General features: G+C 35.9%; 1 protein-coding gene across 2 annotated transcripts in view; it reads left to right on the top strand.

Annotated features, from left to right (window-relative positions):
- Nucleotides 1–458: 458 nt before the first annotated feature.
- Nucleotides 459–17,441, top strand: part of COMMD1 (copper metabolism domain containing 1) — a 112,994-nt gene continuing 96,011 nt past the window's right edge. Inside the window, exon 1 of one of the 2 annotated variants that reach the window (XR_016020450.1) lies at nt 459–665. Coding sequence is in view for 1 of the 2 variants with exons in the window: in XM_019717676.3 (XP_019573235.1) it covers nt 489–665 (177 nt within the window). In the remaining variant the exon portion in view is untranslated. The remainder of the gene's footprint in view (nt 666–17,441) is intronic. The other variant, XM_019717676.3, reaches the window with a different exon arrangement.

The following is a 17,441-nucleotide window of genomic DNA, read 5'->3' as shown; positions in this document are numbered from 1 at the left end:
AGGAGCATTGGATCAGAGCCACTTGATCTAGCTAGAAAAATAAGTCACATGTATATAAAAAGGCAAGTAACAATCCGAGCAAACACATTGTGTTAGCAGGGCATAGTTAAATTTTCTTGGACGAAAGGTGGATTAGGCAGTGATTAGATCTGAGTGATAGATCCTTGGCAAGGCCTGGAATGAGATGCAGCCATCCAAAAGTTAAACTGTCACGTTTATAGGATGCTGCCCCATCTCAAGTGATCTCCAAGTGTTTTCCTTTGAGTGGACCCTGGAGTGATGAAGGAAATCAGCGGAAGCAAAGTGATCCTTTTGCAACTGAATGAAGAGCTCAGTGGTGGCAATTAGGGGGACGGGTTTTGCAGCGCCAAACTGGGGGAACTTTGCTCCCGCTTTCCCCGCGCGCCTCTGCGCAGGCCATTTAGGCCCCATCCAGGCTTCCGTCGCGGCCTGCGCTCAGCTGTTGAGGGGCGGGGCCGCCGCTGACAATGGCGGGCGAGCTTGAGAGTTGCAAGTCTTTGAGCGGGCTGCTGAATGGCCTGGCCCAGGAAGCTTTCCACGGGCACCCGGGCATCACCGAGGAGCTGCTGCGGAGCCAGCTCTATCCGGAGGTGCCACCCGAGGAGTTTCGTCCCTTTCTGGCGAAGATGAAGGGGATTCTTAAGGTATCGCTCCTCGCTGCAGCCTCTGCCGCAGAACCCAGCCCCTTACCCGCCTGGCTCAGACTCGTCCCGCTTCCTCCGACCTCTGTTTCTTGGGCTCCACATTACAGTCCTTCAGAATCCGGGCGCTAGCTCCGTCGTCCCTTCTCACTTTCTCAAGGGTTACCCCTTTCTGATCCAACCCCCAGCACCCCCAGCAGTGCGGACCGACACCCACAGGACAGGACTCGGGGGTTTTTCCCAAGATACTTCTCTGTTGTTGTTTAAGTAATAATTGCGAGTTGCCTCGGCGGATCTGTGCTCTCCGTACTTTTAAAAATTAAGAGCAATTAAGTCGTCAGTTTTCCCGTGTCGCGGAATTGGGCAGTGTTAAAATGAGCTGGGGTATGGGGTGGATTGGCCGGATTGAACCCCTGTCAAGTATTTCACTGTGTGGTTAGGAGAGCATATTTACCAGCTTGTATAAGTCAGCCTGTCCAGTAGAACTATAATGAGAGTTAGAGATATAATTTAAAATTTTCTAGTAGCCACATTAAAAACGGAAAAAAAAAAGAAATAGGTGAAGTTAATTTTAATATATTTTATTTAACCCAAGATAAAGCATTATCTCTTTACATATAATCGATATACAATATTAAGATATTTTATATTTTTTTCACTAAGTCTTCGAAACATGGTGTGTATTTTACACTTAAAACACATATCAGTTGGGGTTAGCCACACATTTCAAATGCTCAGTAATTGCTAAGTAATATGGCTAATGGCCACTGTACTGGACAACACTGGTTTAGACTGAGAACTAACTAGTCATAGGAATTAATCTAGTGCTAAAGTGTACCCTTCAAGAGAGACTGTAAAAATGTTTTTTGATTTTTGTGGCTCTCCTATGTGTTAGGAACTGTACTAGATGTTTTACATTTGATTTAATTTATTTCTTGCAAAAACCTTATATGGTGGACACCCATATTAAAGATTAGGAAACAGGCTCAGCGAGTTTAAGCAGTTAGCCTAAAATCACACTTTGAGTCAAGTCAATGTGGCAATTTCATCTGCTACATTTTTGCACTTGCTATTTGTTTCAAAACTGCTTACACTTTTAAAAAGGCAGTTCTGTTTTTCTTTTTTCAACTGCTTTTGCTTATAAGGATTTGAATCCAGGAAAAAAAAGCGATTATTTCGCAGAAAATAAATGGGCAGTCTCATGGAATTGTAAGGGGTAATATCAGCTGTGAGCCTAGAAATTCTAATTAATTTTAGTTGATATCATAAATCACTGGTGAATGCTTTCTGTTTCTATCAAATCTTACTCTTTGGTCACAAAAGGTTTCCTAGAGAATTTGACATCTTGCTTGGGTGTTTGAGGTGTTTGGTAGGCCTAGGCGGAGGTGAGGATAAGGAACTGCATGCAGACCAAGAAGTAAGAATAGCGGGTGTAGGCGTTGCCTTACGCTCCCCAAACATTGGGGGCTATTTCTCTCCAGGTGCACCATATTTTGATTCTTTTGTTTTTTTAGGAGATAAAAATTGCAGGATACCTAGAGAAGAGCTTGTGGGGAAACTCTCCCTTATTTACTTTTAAATACATTGCTGAGTAATATCCAGGTATTGCTCTCACTGCTTTCAGTCCTCTGCCTGAGGATTGAATATTTCAGTTTTCTGAGTGATTTGTGTTTGAAGAGCTGACATGGCTCTCGGTGCTGGGAGTAGAATAGAAGATTTTCCTGTGCTTGGCAGCACAGCCTTTGCTTATTGGTCTGAGGTACCAAGGGAGAAAGCCTTTGATTGTTTGATTTAGGGCTGAAACTATAGGCTCTAGATGACATCTAATTCCAATCCTCATTTACCCTATAAGCAACACTGAGAGGTAAGTGTCTCTCTAATTCTTACGGAAACTGAAAAAGCAAACATGATTTTTTAGCAAAAAGGTTTTGAACAGAGATAGAATGTCCATCTGCAATAAAAGAAAACATACACTAAAAAGTATGATTCAAGGATGCTGTAATATTTGGAAATAGAGGAAATCTGAGTAAGCTGTTGTGGACAAAGGAGAGGTATTAGTTCTTTTTGGCAGGTTTCTTGGAGATGCTGTTTTTGCTGCTCTTGAAGAAAGTGTAGAATATTTTAAACTGAAATGAAAGGGAGCCATATAGGGCAGCGTAGGTTAGGAAAACAGCTTACTCAGATTTCCTCTATTTCCAAATATTACAGCATCCTATTAGGGCCGGAGAATGTAGAGCAGGTTCAGGAAATGGTGAACAGTCCAATTTGACCATAGCATGGTTGGGCCCAATATGGAGTATTGGTGGAGGTGGCAAGAAGTAAAATAACCTTTTATTCCCACTAACCTTTATTCCTGATCTTAAAGCAGGGTATATATTCTTTTATTTTTCAATTTTTAAAAATTGTGGTAAAATACACATAACTTAAAATTCATCATAATCATTTTAAAGTGTACAGGTTAGTGGTATTCAATATGTTCATAATGTGCATCCATTACCACCATCCACATCTGTAACTCTTTTTGTCTCACAAAACTGAAATTCTATATCCATTAAACAATAACTCTCATAACTACTCCCAACTATAGCCGCTGGCAACCACCATTCTACTTTCTGTCTCTATGATTTTTGACTACTCTAAATAGATCATATAAGTGGAATCATACAGCATTTATTTATTTATTTTTTGGTGACTGACTTTCACTCAGCATAATGTCTTCAAGGTTCATCCATGTTGTAGCATGTGTCAGAAATTCCTTTTAAAGGCTGAAAATATTCCATTGTATGGCTATACCACATTTTGCTTATCCATTAATCTTTCATTGAACACTTGGGTTGCTCCCATGTTTTAGCTATTGTGAATAATGCTATGAACACAGGAGTGCAGATATCGCCTTAAGACCCTGCTTTCAATTCTTTTGGGAATATAGCCACATGTGGAGTCGCTGGGTTATATGGTAATTCTATTTTTTAATTTTTTGAGGAACTGCCATACTATGTTCCACAATGGCTGTACCATTTTATATCCCACAAGGGTTCTAATTTCTTCACATCCTCCCCAACACTTGATATTTTTTGGACTTTTTTTTTTTTTTTTTATGGTAGCCATCCTAGTGAGTATGAGGTAGGCAGAGTATATTTTTACATATAGATGAAAGCAGAGGTCAAATCATCTTTTTCTTTTGTCGTGTGGAGTCTCAGTAATCCTGAATTCAACATGCAGGCTAGCAGAAAAGCAGTGAGGAAAATATTAAAGAAAAAATGCAGCAGTCTAAGCAAAGGGAAATGAACTGATGATAAAAAGGCAGTAATAGTACCTCAGTCGTCATTTAGTGGCTGGTCATACATTCAATCACCTATGGAAAATCAAGTTCTGTGAAGAAAGTGAAAACGAAGACAGACAACCAGAGTAGGAGGAAAGGAAGGAAGGAATGTGTAACTCTCAGCAGGGAATAGGCAGTGGATACCCATGTTAGCAGGCTCCCTATTGCCAGCTGCCTACATTCATTCATAGGTATGTTCAGGTTCCGGTGCTCCCTGAGCTTCAGCCTTTCCCTCTGACCTTTCACATTATATGACCAAGTGTGTGATGTGCTGGCATTTGTACTAGTCCCCGTTTTCCACTTGGAATGGAGTTCTCCTGCCCCAGTGGGCTGGGACATTGACCCTCTCTAGCTTTGCCTATCAATCACAAAATGGCAAACTTTTCATCTTCTTACAGACGAAGGAAGCTGGCCACTCACTTGGTCTAATTTTATTTTTTGTTAGCTCCTTAAGAATGGTGTGTTTAGTTAGGGAGATAACATCCTATCTAAGTCATCCTATATAAATGCCATTTGCATCTAATTTTTTTGGGCTCACATTTATAATTGAAACTTCTTGTAGATATGTGTTTGCATACTACCTATTTCTTGATGCTGTGTTAACCATGTGGGTGTGGGTATGCTCCTTAATTCCAGTTTACTAGAATTCTAGTAGTAGAGCAGTATCTTCTTAACTGTGAAGCTAGATCACCTTCTGTACACTCCAGTTCTGTATTCATTACTGCCATACTCTGTTGTTGATGATTTTGTTTCCTCACAGAAGTTTCATATTAAACAAAAATATTTAATGAAAGTTCTATTATATTTTGTTTTGTCTGTTGTTGATTTACTCCTATACTCAGTTATGTCAATCAAAGTTAATTTGTTCATCACTCTTTTCCTCTATAATTTGAATTAAAAATATGTTTAGATCTTATTTTAGATATCTAGAAATACATGCAGCAACTTACGGATTGGTCTTCCTGTTCCACTGCTGCCCCTGCCCTCAGCACAGCTACCAGTGATCCTTTCCCGCCAGGTTTATTGAGATATAATTGACAAATAAACCAGTGATCCTTTTAAAACCTACATCATATCTCCTTACTCTCCTGCATTCAACCATTCCATATTCATCTCTTCACATGAAAGTTAAAATAAAATCTAGTCCTTTTACCATAGCCTACAAGGTGTTATACGATCTCCCCCCTTACCCAGTTCTCTGATCTCATTTTCTCATTTCCAGCCACACTAATCTTCTTGTCTTTATTTGAGCATCTTAAGTGCTTTCTTAATCTCTTCAGGGGCTTTGCAGTTGCTCTTCTATATGCTTGTAATGCTCTTCCCCCAGATATCATATGAATTGTTCATTTACTTCATTCGTTCTCTAAAGTGATTTCCTGTTGGGTCTTCCCTAACCTATCCAAAAAGCTTCGTCTTTCCTCCCCACTCTTTTTACTCTGCTTTACTTTTCTTCGTACTTAGCACTACCTGAAATTATATACTTATTAGCTTGTTTATTTGTTGACTTTCCTATTGGAATGTAAGCATCAAGAGGACAGAACTTTATTGTTTTTTTTTCTTCTTTATCCCTAACACCTAATTCTGGCATGAGGTAGGCAGTTAGTAAAAATCTGTAGAATAAGTGAATGAGTGAATAGTGCTGAAATGTGGAGATTGCCATTAAAAAAGTAATAAGCATGAGAGAAAACCTACACTACTTTTATATGGGCAGAGCTGGAAGGTATAATACTCTAAACCAGGTGTCAGCAAACTATGGCCCACAGAACCAATCTGGCCTGCTGCTCATTTTTATAAATAAAGCTTTATCAGAACATGGCCACACGCTTACTCATTTACATCTCTATAGCAGCTTCCACCACTGTAGTAACAGAGTTGAGTGGTTGTGACAGAGATCCTTTGGCCTCCAAAGCCTAAAATATTTACTACCTGAACCTTTATAGAAAAAAAAAAATTGCTGATATCTGCCTTAAACATCTGCTCTTAAACTCATAATATTTAATATTTGGAAACTATAATACATAAATTATGTTTAGAAGTTGGTTACTTGATAAAAATCCCAAAGCTGAAAGTAGGGATTATTTGCTGTTACGTCCGGATTTCATTAATTTGTTCTTTAGGCTCACGAGATCTGTGGTAAATAAAAAAATGAGCTTTAACATTTCTGTAGTACTAAGAGTGTGTTCTTAGTAAGAATGGATAAAATTTGACTTTGGAATTTTTTTCACTTTCAGAGGATATTAAATTTATATGTTAATTAATATAAAGTAATATAAAATTTAGTGTTGTTAACCTGAGAATCAAGTGAAAACTATCAACATATGAAAACTGGTTTAAACTTATATAAAAAAATAACTTATCAGTAACATAATATTAAGACTTAAAAATACTTGTATTTTACACACCTGGTTCTGTCTCTTCTCGTGAAGTCATGAAAATTTGTAATTTGTTTGAGAATTAGATTGACTAGAAAGGAAAGACCTGTGGCAATACAGTTTTTGTATATCTTGTAATTGGGGTATATCATCTGAAGGATGCTGGGTTTAATTAAAAATTTTGTTCTGCAAACATTCAGCTTCCTATATGCTTTCCTTTATTAATTTTTATTATAAACATTGTTTAACTTCATTAAAGAAAGTATAGAATTTTGAGACATGTAAAAACACACATAATACCGTCAGCTGACATAACCATTATTAATTTTTTTGTGCTTTTACTTATTCTACAAGTGTTTATTAAGCATCTTAATATATATTAAGCATCTTAATATATGCCATGCACTGCTTGGGATACAGCAGTAAACATCACAGCTATAGTTCTTGCCCTTATAGTTCCTGGAGAATATAGACATTATGCCAACTGTTACATGTATTTTGAAAAGGCAATTACAGAGTACTTTGGGCCAACTTGAGTAAATTATAGGCCGTTTAGAGTAGTTCCTAGCCCACTCTACAACATGAACAAAGAAAGAGGAAAAGGGGGGCAGGGGAGATGCCTACTTATTAGGTATAAGGAATGAAAAGGAAAACAGAAACAGCATTGTACTGATTTTCCTTTCCCTAGTTTTCTATCCCAGGTTTAAGGCAAGGGTTTCTCATGAATATGGTTGACTAAAGTCATGATAATATCTTTCCTGGTTGAGGATTTGGCTGCTCTGGGACTTCATTTTAAGTTTCTTGACTTGATCTTTGGGGCCAAATTGGCTGTTGAAGTATCACCTTAACAGACCAAGATGTGCATTGTGTAGTTCCATCTTCTCATTGGGGCTCTCCTCAGATCCTGAAGCATATTCTCAAGTAGCTCCTTAAGAAAGAGGTAATTATTTTCTTTTTAAGTCTTAAAATGTCTATTCTAGTCTCAAGCTAATTGCTAGTTTGGCTAAGAATATATTTCTAGATTGTGAAACAATTGACTCACAGTTTTGAAGACATTGTTTCATTTAATGTGATATCTTTTTTTCCTCTGGAAACTTTTAGGATTTTTTTCTTTGTCCTTTATTTTCATGAATATCCTTGATGTGTGGTTTTCTTTCATTTCATTATTTGGGCCACTCTGGACTTTTCAATCTTCAGACCCATGCATGACCTTTAGTTCTGGGAAAAGTTGTATTACTGCTTAGATTCTTTTCTTTCTTTTTTTTTTAAGGAGGGCGCAGCTCACAGTGGGCCATGTGGGGATGGCACCAGCAACTTTGGTGTTACTAGCACCACGCTCTAACCCACTGCGCTAACTGGCCACCCCTTAGATTATTTTCTTAATCTCTTTTTTCTCTATTCTCTTTCTCGCACGCTGATTTTTCAAATGTTAGGCCTAAGACTGAATCCTCAAATTTTATTTTTCCTATTTTCTGTTTCTTTGTATTTTCCCCCCTACTTTTTGATAGATTTCCTTAACATTCTCTCCTAGCCTTTTAATTGAATTTTTCACTTGATCATGTTTTAAATTTCCAAGAGTTTTCTTTTGACACAGACAGTATACTATGTTTATTTTAGTCACTGTTGTGGAAGAAGAGGTTTTTCCTTGACTCTCTTAGTGTCCCTGGCCAGGTCTGAAAATGAAACTGACAAAGACAAATAAACAGGAGAAAAGCACACTCATTTATTTAAGTTTTATGTGACACAGGAGCCTTCATAAAAGAAATGAAGCCTTGAGTGTTTTACACTACATTTGATGAAGAGTGGACAGTCCTGGAGGAATAGGAGCGGTTAAGGAGTATGAGGTAATTGTACTAAACTGGGGGAAACAGCGAGGCCTGTTTGTAGGGTGCGTCTTGGTGAGTCTGTCTTTGGAGGTAAGGCTGCTCCTTTCCTCTGCTTATTAGGAGGGGCACATCTCAGATGAGGATTTTATGACTTGTATCAGGAAAAGGGCTGGTGCGGGGGGTGTGTGTATTTATTTCAGAGTGACCTTCCTGCTCTGCCTTTTCTTAAATTCCTTAAGCTTAAAATATTTAATATGCCAAGGTGCTATATTTTGGGGTAGAATACCCTGAATCCCATCACCAACAGTTTCTTCTCTCTTTTTTGAAACAGCAGGGGGAGCACACAATACATAATTTTCTGTATCTGGCTTTTAAAAATTTTATCCATCCTGACTCTGATTTTATGTTATTCTTCAGTATTAGGAGTTTAGTACATTTGTACTAAGCACTGGTAAAAGCTTTTTTCAGAGGCTTTTGACAAACATATTACTAAGATGTTTCTGGGTATGATGTAAATGTCTAAGAGGTTAAATCTCTCCTGTGAAGGGATACCCCACTTAATCTTTTTAATATTTCAATAGTTGAATGTTTTGTATAGTGTATATTTTTATTTTGTTATTGGTATATCTTATTTTAAAAGCACAATTTGATCCTAGTTTCCAAATAACCTGGAAATTTTTTTGGAAAGTTTTTAAAGTAAAATGGTGGAAAGTTTTTAGAGTAAAAGCAGAGGCTTAAAAGTGCATTTTTTAAAATCACGTTTACAAAGTGACAAGTTGATTGCCCATTAATGGCGATTTTTTTGATTAGTGAGTGGTATTAATCAAAGAATGGTTATTATCAGTTTCTATTTGGGGATTTATCGTGTGGAATGTATCTAGTACCTCATTGCGAAAAGGGCAGGTGTGAAAAAGCCAGAATGCTTTTTAATGTAGAGCTTTCTTGTCTTTGCACTAGTTTTTGCATGTATTATATAATGTAGAAAGATTTTACCGTGTAAGATACTTTTTAATCTATTATTGGTCTTTCGCTACAAATGAAGAACAATGTGTATAGCAGTCTTTTTGATATTGTCAGTTTAAGAATGAACTTCACCCTTATACATTTTGGATAGCAAATATTAAGTAACAAGAAACTAACTTGAGTATTAAAAATGGATGCAAAATATCTGGTTGTAAAATGTTTAGATTAGGAGACATGAATAGAAGAGACTGAAAACATTTGACCTAATTCTGTCATACTTTCAGAGTTCATTTGTCTTCTGTCTATACCATTCTTAACTATAAGCAGCAATTCTGTTTTTCTACTTTAGGTGGCAGTAGAATATCGGCTTGCTAATACACTGATAAAATATGCTGGAAGCAACATAATGTTTAAAATGTTCTTTCACTTGAATGTTCTAGTTCAGAAAACAAAGTTGGCTAGTCAGTGATAAGAATTTCTTACCCAAAAGAAGTCTAAATATTTGGCTTTATAATTTCAATTTGGAAATACCATTTTTTGGCTTTGTAAACACCATTTTTTGGCTTTGTAAACAGATTTCTTTGCTATAGTTCTCTAGTTTTGTTAATTTCATTGCTAATTTTGCTAATTTCATTGAACTAAATTTCATTGAAGTAAATTTTGCTAATTTCATCGAACATTTTCGAGAATTTATATAACTCATGAAATGCATTCCTACTTCTCTGAAGGATCGGCAAGCAACTGTTTGATAAGATGTTACTTTTTAATGTCATTGAACATCACATGATCAAGCATCAATTATAGAGTACCAGCTGGAGTTTGCAGAGTATTTTAATAGCCTCAAATGACCTGTAATGATGTGTTCTCTAAGGTGTTTTTTTTTTTTTCTTAGTTTAGGGCAAAACCCATATTAATTGAAGATCTATTTTTGGTTCTCCTTTTCTCAAAGCAGGTATTCTGGGTCTGGAAATTTGACTTGGGTTGAAGGAGTTCCTAGGTAGGAAGAATTTAAAGAAAATTTCTATCTTTGATTTATTTCTGAGCCTGTAATGTGCCATATACCAGGCTCTGTACACAAAGGTGGGTGTTATAGTCCCTGTCTTAAAGAATCCTATATCGTATGGTAAATACCATAAGAAACGTATAAATGATGCATTCTGGTGGAATGGATCCTTATTTTAAACTACAGAAATATGAAAAAAATCAAGTGTTTTTGTTTTGTTTTGTTTTGTTTTTGGGTCCTAATAAAACACTCACATTTTTTGGCATTGTCTTAACTTAGAATGTAATTTTTATAAATTTTGACTTTTATTATGGTTTATCTTTAATAAAATTTTATTTCAACTAATTACTTTTTTTAAAAAAATGATATGCTAAATTTATACATATTATGCTAGGTATGGGTTGTGTTTTGTGTGCTTTATATACTCTTATGATTTTTATGTCTAGCTCATATGGGATTGTTGTGGACATTATTCTTTGTCATGACATCTGATTGTGGAATAGCTCTCTTCCACAATTTTCTACAGACCTATTTCTAAACAAAGAAGCTACCATTTATGAAATTCTTACATTTCCATTATGTTTATTCTGAGCATGTGTTACTTAAGAAATAATCAAATCATTTACAAATCACTTATCATTACTTACAACGTGTTCATTTATTCAAATGAACATCTATTGAGTACCTGCTATGTGTCAGGTCGTCCTGGCACTGGAAACATCAATGGACCAAACAGATAATTTTCCTGCCTCCTGGACTTGACATTTAAGGAAGGCAGGGGTATCCTAACAGTAAATAAGAATATGTGCATACAGGAATGATGGCTGAATATGTATTCATTTTTTACATACTTCTCCTAATAATCGTTTTTGGTCCCTTAAAATCAATGACAGACATACTTAACTGGGATAATGAATCTTAAATTGTTAGGTTTCTTACAAGAAAATAGTAGATTTTAATTACAGTCAAGGTGATAAATGTTAAATAATTTTTTTTTAAATTAAATTTATTGGGGTGACAATTGTTAGTAAAATTACATAGATTTCAGGTGTACAATTCTGTATTACATCATCTATAAATCCCATTGTGTGTTCATCACCCGGAGTCAGTTCTCCATGTTAAATAATTTTATATAAATTTGATGTTTAGAACAGAATCTCCTGGCATATTATTTTATTATCCAGATTTGTTTAGTATGTGACAAATTCCTTGATACAGAGCTATAAAGCAAATTAATTTTTCTATTGAGAATTCTATCCTGAGGGTTCCACTCCTACACATGTACTGGTACATCTACTTTTCTTTAGGTTATATTTAATTACTTGTCCCTAAAGTCATTAAGTCTTTATCATTTCTGGTTTTTCAGCTATTCCTATAGAAAGGGAATTTTACTTTTATTTTTAAAAACTTGTTATTGGATGTAACATACACACAGAAAAGTATACAGATCACACATATGCAGCTTAATGAATTTTCACAAAGTGGAACATACCCATATAACCAGAACCCAGATCAAGAAGCCAAACCCTACCAGCACCCCAGAGCCCTCTGTATTTCACATTTATTTTAATCAAATTGAAGTTTCAGTTAATCAAAATGAATAATCTCTAGAGATCTGCTATACAACATTGTACCTACACATTTATGTACATACTCACCTCTCTTCCAGTCACAATCCCCTCCCCCACCAACTTGCCTAACTTCTAATACCATAGTGTCGTTTTTCCTGTTTGTGAACTTTATGTAAATGGAATCTTACAGTACATACATACTCTTTTGTGTCTGGCTTCTTTCACTCAACATTCTGTTTATGAGATTCAACATTATTGCGTATTGTTGTAGATCATTCATTCTTATTGCTGTAGAGCAGGGATCATCAGCACACTGACCCACAGGCTAACTCTGGCTCCTGTCTGTTTTTGTATGACCAGTGACCTAAGAATAGTTTGTACATTTTTAAATGGTTAAAAAAGATTTTTGTGACCCATGAAAATTACATGAAATTCAAATTCAAGTCCGTAATGAAGTACATGGTTGCATTTGCTCTATGAGGGCAGAGTTAAGTACGAAGTTGCAACACAGACTGGATGGCTGGCAAAGCCATTAACATATTCATTGTCTGGCTCTTGACAGAAAAAATTTGCCATTCCCTGCTGAGCCACACCAGTGTTTGAATGTATCACAATGTGCTTATCCATTCTACTGTTGATGGGGGATTTGAGAAATTCCCTGTTTTTTGCTTTATTATGAAGAGAATACTACTTTTTATCCTCAAATTTAGCTATTATTTTCTCATTAGGTCTTCCACTGAGTAGAGATATGAAGCAACTTAAGTTTTCTATTGAATTCTACACTGAGGATTCCACTCCCAAACATACATCTAATCTACTTTTCTTTAGATTATATATAATTACCTGTCGCTGTAGTCATTAGGTCTTTATATCCTTTCTGGTTTTTCATGTATTTCTATAGAAAGGAAAATTTACAAGCTTGTTATTGGATGTAGCATACACACGGAAAAGTATGTAGATCACACGTGTGCAGCTTAATGAATTTTCAAAAAGTGCGCACACCCATGTGACCATCACCAAGATTTTTGTTTATTTCAAATTTTATTGTGGTAAGAAAACTTCACAGAATTTTAAGTATACAATATAGTATTGCTTACTATAGGTACAGTTATACAGCAGATCTCTAGAGCTTATTCATTTTGCTTAACTGAAACTTGAATCTGATAAAATAAACAAATGTGGAGTCATTCCAGAGATACTATTAATTATAATTACTTTAAAAGACCCTTTATAGACATCTGGCCAAAAATTGTATGTAATGTAGGAGAAGGTTAAGCTGGGAATAGTGATCTGTTTGGAGGTAAACAAATAAGATTCAAATTCATAGAATCACCATTGACTTTGCTTTGCACGATTTCTGGATTCGCATGTAAATTTGTTCTGAGTGACTAAAATTGTAGATCTCTTTGTTGAATAACAGTGTAATTTAATATAATCCTAATGTAATGTTCTATAATTAGACTTGGGTAATATGGAAAGCTGCAAATTACTTTCAAGATATCTAGCCTCAAGAGGTTTTGCTGAATCAGATACTAGGCAGTTCTTTCAGGCATTTAGAATATTAAGATTTGAAACCTGGGTTGATTAGTGGACTTAAAAACAGAAAACACCACTTTTTATAGACTATATGTCAAGATTTTTTCATTAATAAGTTCTAAACCCCTTTCGCACTCCATCATGTTAAGCATAGTCATTTTTCTTCTATCTAGGTAGGTAAACTAAATGATAATTGATACGGAATTGGAGTGTTTATTTTAATTAGGTAATGAAACAAATATGCAGTCTTTCATTCATTCCTATATTCGTTAAACTATGTGCAAAGTATTATGCTAAGCATTGGGGGGAATATAAAATGAGTACGACGTGTGACAATTAAGTTCGCAAACTTGTAACAGTTGCTAACCTTTTTTGATATCAGATGGATTATTCATTATGAATTTGTACCAACTGGACAAGCAGTTAACCACGTTTACTATTTGGAAGTACTGAAAAGGCTGCGTGAAAAAAGTTAGACGACCTGAACTTTTCACCAACAATTCATGGTTCTTGCATCACGAGAATGCACCAGCTCACACGGCACTGTCTGTGAGGGAGTTTTCAGTCAGTGAACAAATAACTGTATTGGAACACCCTCCCTACTCACCTGATCTGGCCCCCAATGACTTCTTTCTTTACCCGAAGATAAAGGAAATATTGAAAGGAAGACATTTTGATGACATTCAGGACATCAAGGGTAATATGACGACAGCTCTGATGACCCTTCCAGAAAAAGAGTTCCAAAATTGCTTTGAAGGGTGGACAAGGCACTGGAATTAGTGCATAGCTTCCCAAGGGGAGTACTTCAAAGGTAACCATAGTGATATTCAGCAGTGAGGTATGTAGCACTATTTCTAGGAAGAGTTGGAGACTTTAATTGTCAGACCTTGTAAGTCACTGTACTTCACAAGGAGCCTGTAGTTTACTGAGGTGGAGGAACATGTATGTAAATGATTAGAATTGAAAACAAAATATAAAGCCTAATCAATGAGTTGTAATTCATTTAAGTTATTAGAATATAACAACATTTAAGTTGGGTCAAGAAGATAAGATTTTCACAAGTTGAATAAGGCAAATAGAGAACAGCATTAAGACATGTAAATATGGAAACGTGGATTGAGTTCAAGGACTGGCAGGGTCACTTTCAAACATGAGCTACAAGACGATAAAGGGGACCTGATTGTCCAGAATGCTCCACTAATACACTTGGACTTTATTCTCTAGATAGCAAAGGACCAGTGAATGGTCTTGATTGGACAAGTGACATAAAATCAGATTTATATTTAGAAAGAGAACTTCTTGAATAGTTTGAAGCATGAACTATTTCAGTGTAGTTATCAAACCATGTAGCTAATCTGCAGTGTTTTAGGTGGATTTACTTACTTGTGAGGAGACCACATGACCTACCCGCCCTTACGCATTATAATAAGATTAGATTGAATTCCTGATTTACTTAGCCAGTGATATAAATCTCTAAGAGGAAGCCGTCACTAGTGCAGGAGAAAGTACAAACATACGTCAGTGTCACCTCTTTTGGCCCCCACTGTTTCTCTGCCTACAAAACTTAATTTTTGCTGCACAAATGCCCTTTTAAAGTGACTCACAGCACCATTACAGATTTAAAAACGTTGAAAACACCTTACTTGAGTCGGATAAAGCTTCATTTTAATCATTAAGGTTGCTTAGATGGATCAAAATTGATCAGTTTGAATTTCACCACATCCTGTTGCTACTTACTCAACTCAGATTTTCAGTCAACAACAAAATGGTCACATGAGTAAGTACAGCAGAAGGAAGCAAAACAGCTGAAATGATCCACAAGATGGGAGATTGTTCCTGAATTATAAAATTGCTTTTTCCACAGTACAAAAGACTGGATTTTAATTATCATAGTATATTACCTTTTACTTTTGTTTCTTATCCATTGAAGAGCAAATTCACTTAAAAAAGTTAAGGGGTATAAATCTGGAAGTCGTGGGCCTGATGAATTAATCGTTTGGATCAGGCTCTCATTAGAGCAAGCCAGTAGAATTGTTTTTAGTTTCCATTACATCTTAGTCTGGTTGGGCTGCCATTACAAAATGCAATTGGCTGGGAGGCTTAAACAACAGAAACTTATTTCTCACAGTTCTAGAGGCTGGGAAGTCTCAGATTAAGGTGCCAGCAAGGTAGGTTTCATTCTGAATCTTCTTGTCTTGGCTTCCCGGCAACAGTCATCTCACTGTACTGACGTAACCTCTTCTTCGTGCATGCATGTGGGGAGAGAAAGGACAAACTATGGCGTTTCTTCTTATAAAGGCACTAATACCATCATATTGGAGATTAGGGCTTTAACATGAATTTTGGGGGGGACACAAACATTCAATCCATAACACATTGCAAATTTTTTGCATTCATGATAATAAATTGTACTACCACATGTTTGAAGAGGAAGTTAATCTTTATGCTTACTGTTTAGTTTGTATATAAATTTCTTCTTAAGAAATTAATAGCCATCAGAATCTTTTAGCTGATGAGTTTGACATTTTTCAAATCCACATAGTCAAAACCTGTGTAATGCTCTCATTCTGAAGTCTACCAAATTCAAATTGTTTTTTTTGCAGAGAGCGCAAGCAATAAACAAAACAGGAACAGGCTGTGGCACTGGCTGTGGCACTGGCTGGTTCCTGTGTTTTGAAGTTCTGAAGAAGTAGGTAACAATGTCAGCTCCTGGAACACAACTCTCTTCTGTTCCCTTTAAAAAAATAAATGACTGAAAATTATCTTTTGACCATGTATGTCTTCTGACCTAAAAACATGCAGTTAATTTTCTTCATAGTAACTAAGATCATTAAAACATATTACAGTTACTTTTTAAAAATATAAATGGACTTAATTGTTTTGAGTAGTTTTAAGTTCACAGCAAAATTGAGCAGAAAGGTGCAGAATTCTTGTATACTCCCTGCTCCCACATTCGCCCAGCCTCCCCTACTTTCGACATCCTGGTCCTAGAGTGGTACATTTATTATAATAGATGAACCTTTATCAACACACATCATTATCACCCAGAGACCTTAGGTAATATTAGGGCTCACTCTTTGTGTTGTACATACTATGGGTTTTGAAAAATGTATAATGACATGTATCCAGCATTATAGTATAATACAGAATGGTTTTACTCCCTAAAAATCCTCTGTGTTTCATCCATTCATCTCTCCCTCCCCCTTCTCCCTTGGCAACTACTGTTTTTTTATTATCTGTATGTTTTTCCTTTTCCAGAATGTTGTATAATTGGAACCATAGAATATGTAGCCTTTTCAGATCAGCTTCTTTCACTTAACAATATGCATTTAAGGTTCCTCCATGCCTTTTCATGGCTTGAGAGCTCATTTCTTTTTAGTGCTGAATAATATTCGTTGTCTGGATGGACCACAGTTTATCCATTCACCTACTGAAAGACTTCTTGGTTCCTTCCAGGTTCTGGCCATTATGAATAAAGCTGCTGTAAACATCTGTGTGCAGGTTTTTGTGTGGGCATAAGTTTTCAGCTCACTTGGGTAAATACCAAGGAGCGCATTTGCTGGATTGTATGGGAAGATTATGTTTAGTTTTGTAAGAAACTGTCAAACTGTCTTCCAAAGAGGCTGTGATATTTTGCATTCCTACCATCAATGAATGAGAGTTCATGTTGTTCCACATCCTTGGCAGATTTGGTGTCAGTGTTCTGAGTTTTGTCCATTCTAATAGGTGCATTGCTGTTACTTTTTGATTCAGTGATTTATTTCTGAAAGTCTTAGGGATGGCTTGATTATGTGAAAGTGTTATTAATATCTTTCATGACATAGACAATATATTTACCCAGAATAAAATCTAATTTCAATTGCCAAATAGTCTGGAGTTGTGTCTAAATTTAGTTTATATTGCTTTAGAGGATATCTATGCTGTGATTACAACTATGATCATATCACATGCCTATAGACTAGAGCTAGAAAGGAACTTAAATGATGTGTTAGCCTACCTTTTGTTTTCATCAGAGTTATGTTTGTGATCAAGGAAAGTTTAAATAGTTTACCTTTTAGGATGTGTTTTAAATATTTAATATTTGAGTTGATTTTAGTTATAATCCAGGCCATTTGTGAAGTCTTTGTGACATTTGTTTTTGTTAGATACACATTTACAAAATCTTAAACTTGGTCATTTTTTACTC

The sequence above is a fragment of the Rhinolophus sinicus genome, chromosome 2 (genome assembly GCF_057876585.1).
Source record: "Rhinolophus sinicus isolate RSI-liver-muscle chromosome 2, RSI-T2T, whole genome shotgun sequence".
Classification (NCBI taxonomy): domain Eukaryota; kingdom Metazoa; phylum Chordata; class Mammalia; order Chiroptera; family Rhinolophidae; genus Rhinolophus; species Rhinolophus sinicus.
The sequence above is the reverse complement of the archived record's forward strand: the minus strand, read 5'-3'. Positions and strand labels throughout refer to the sequence as shown.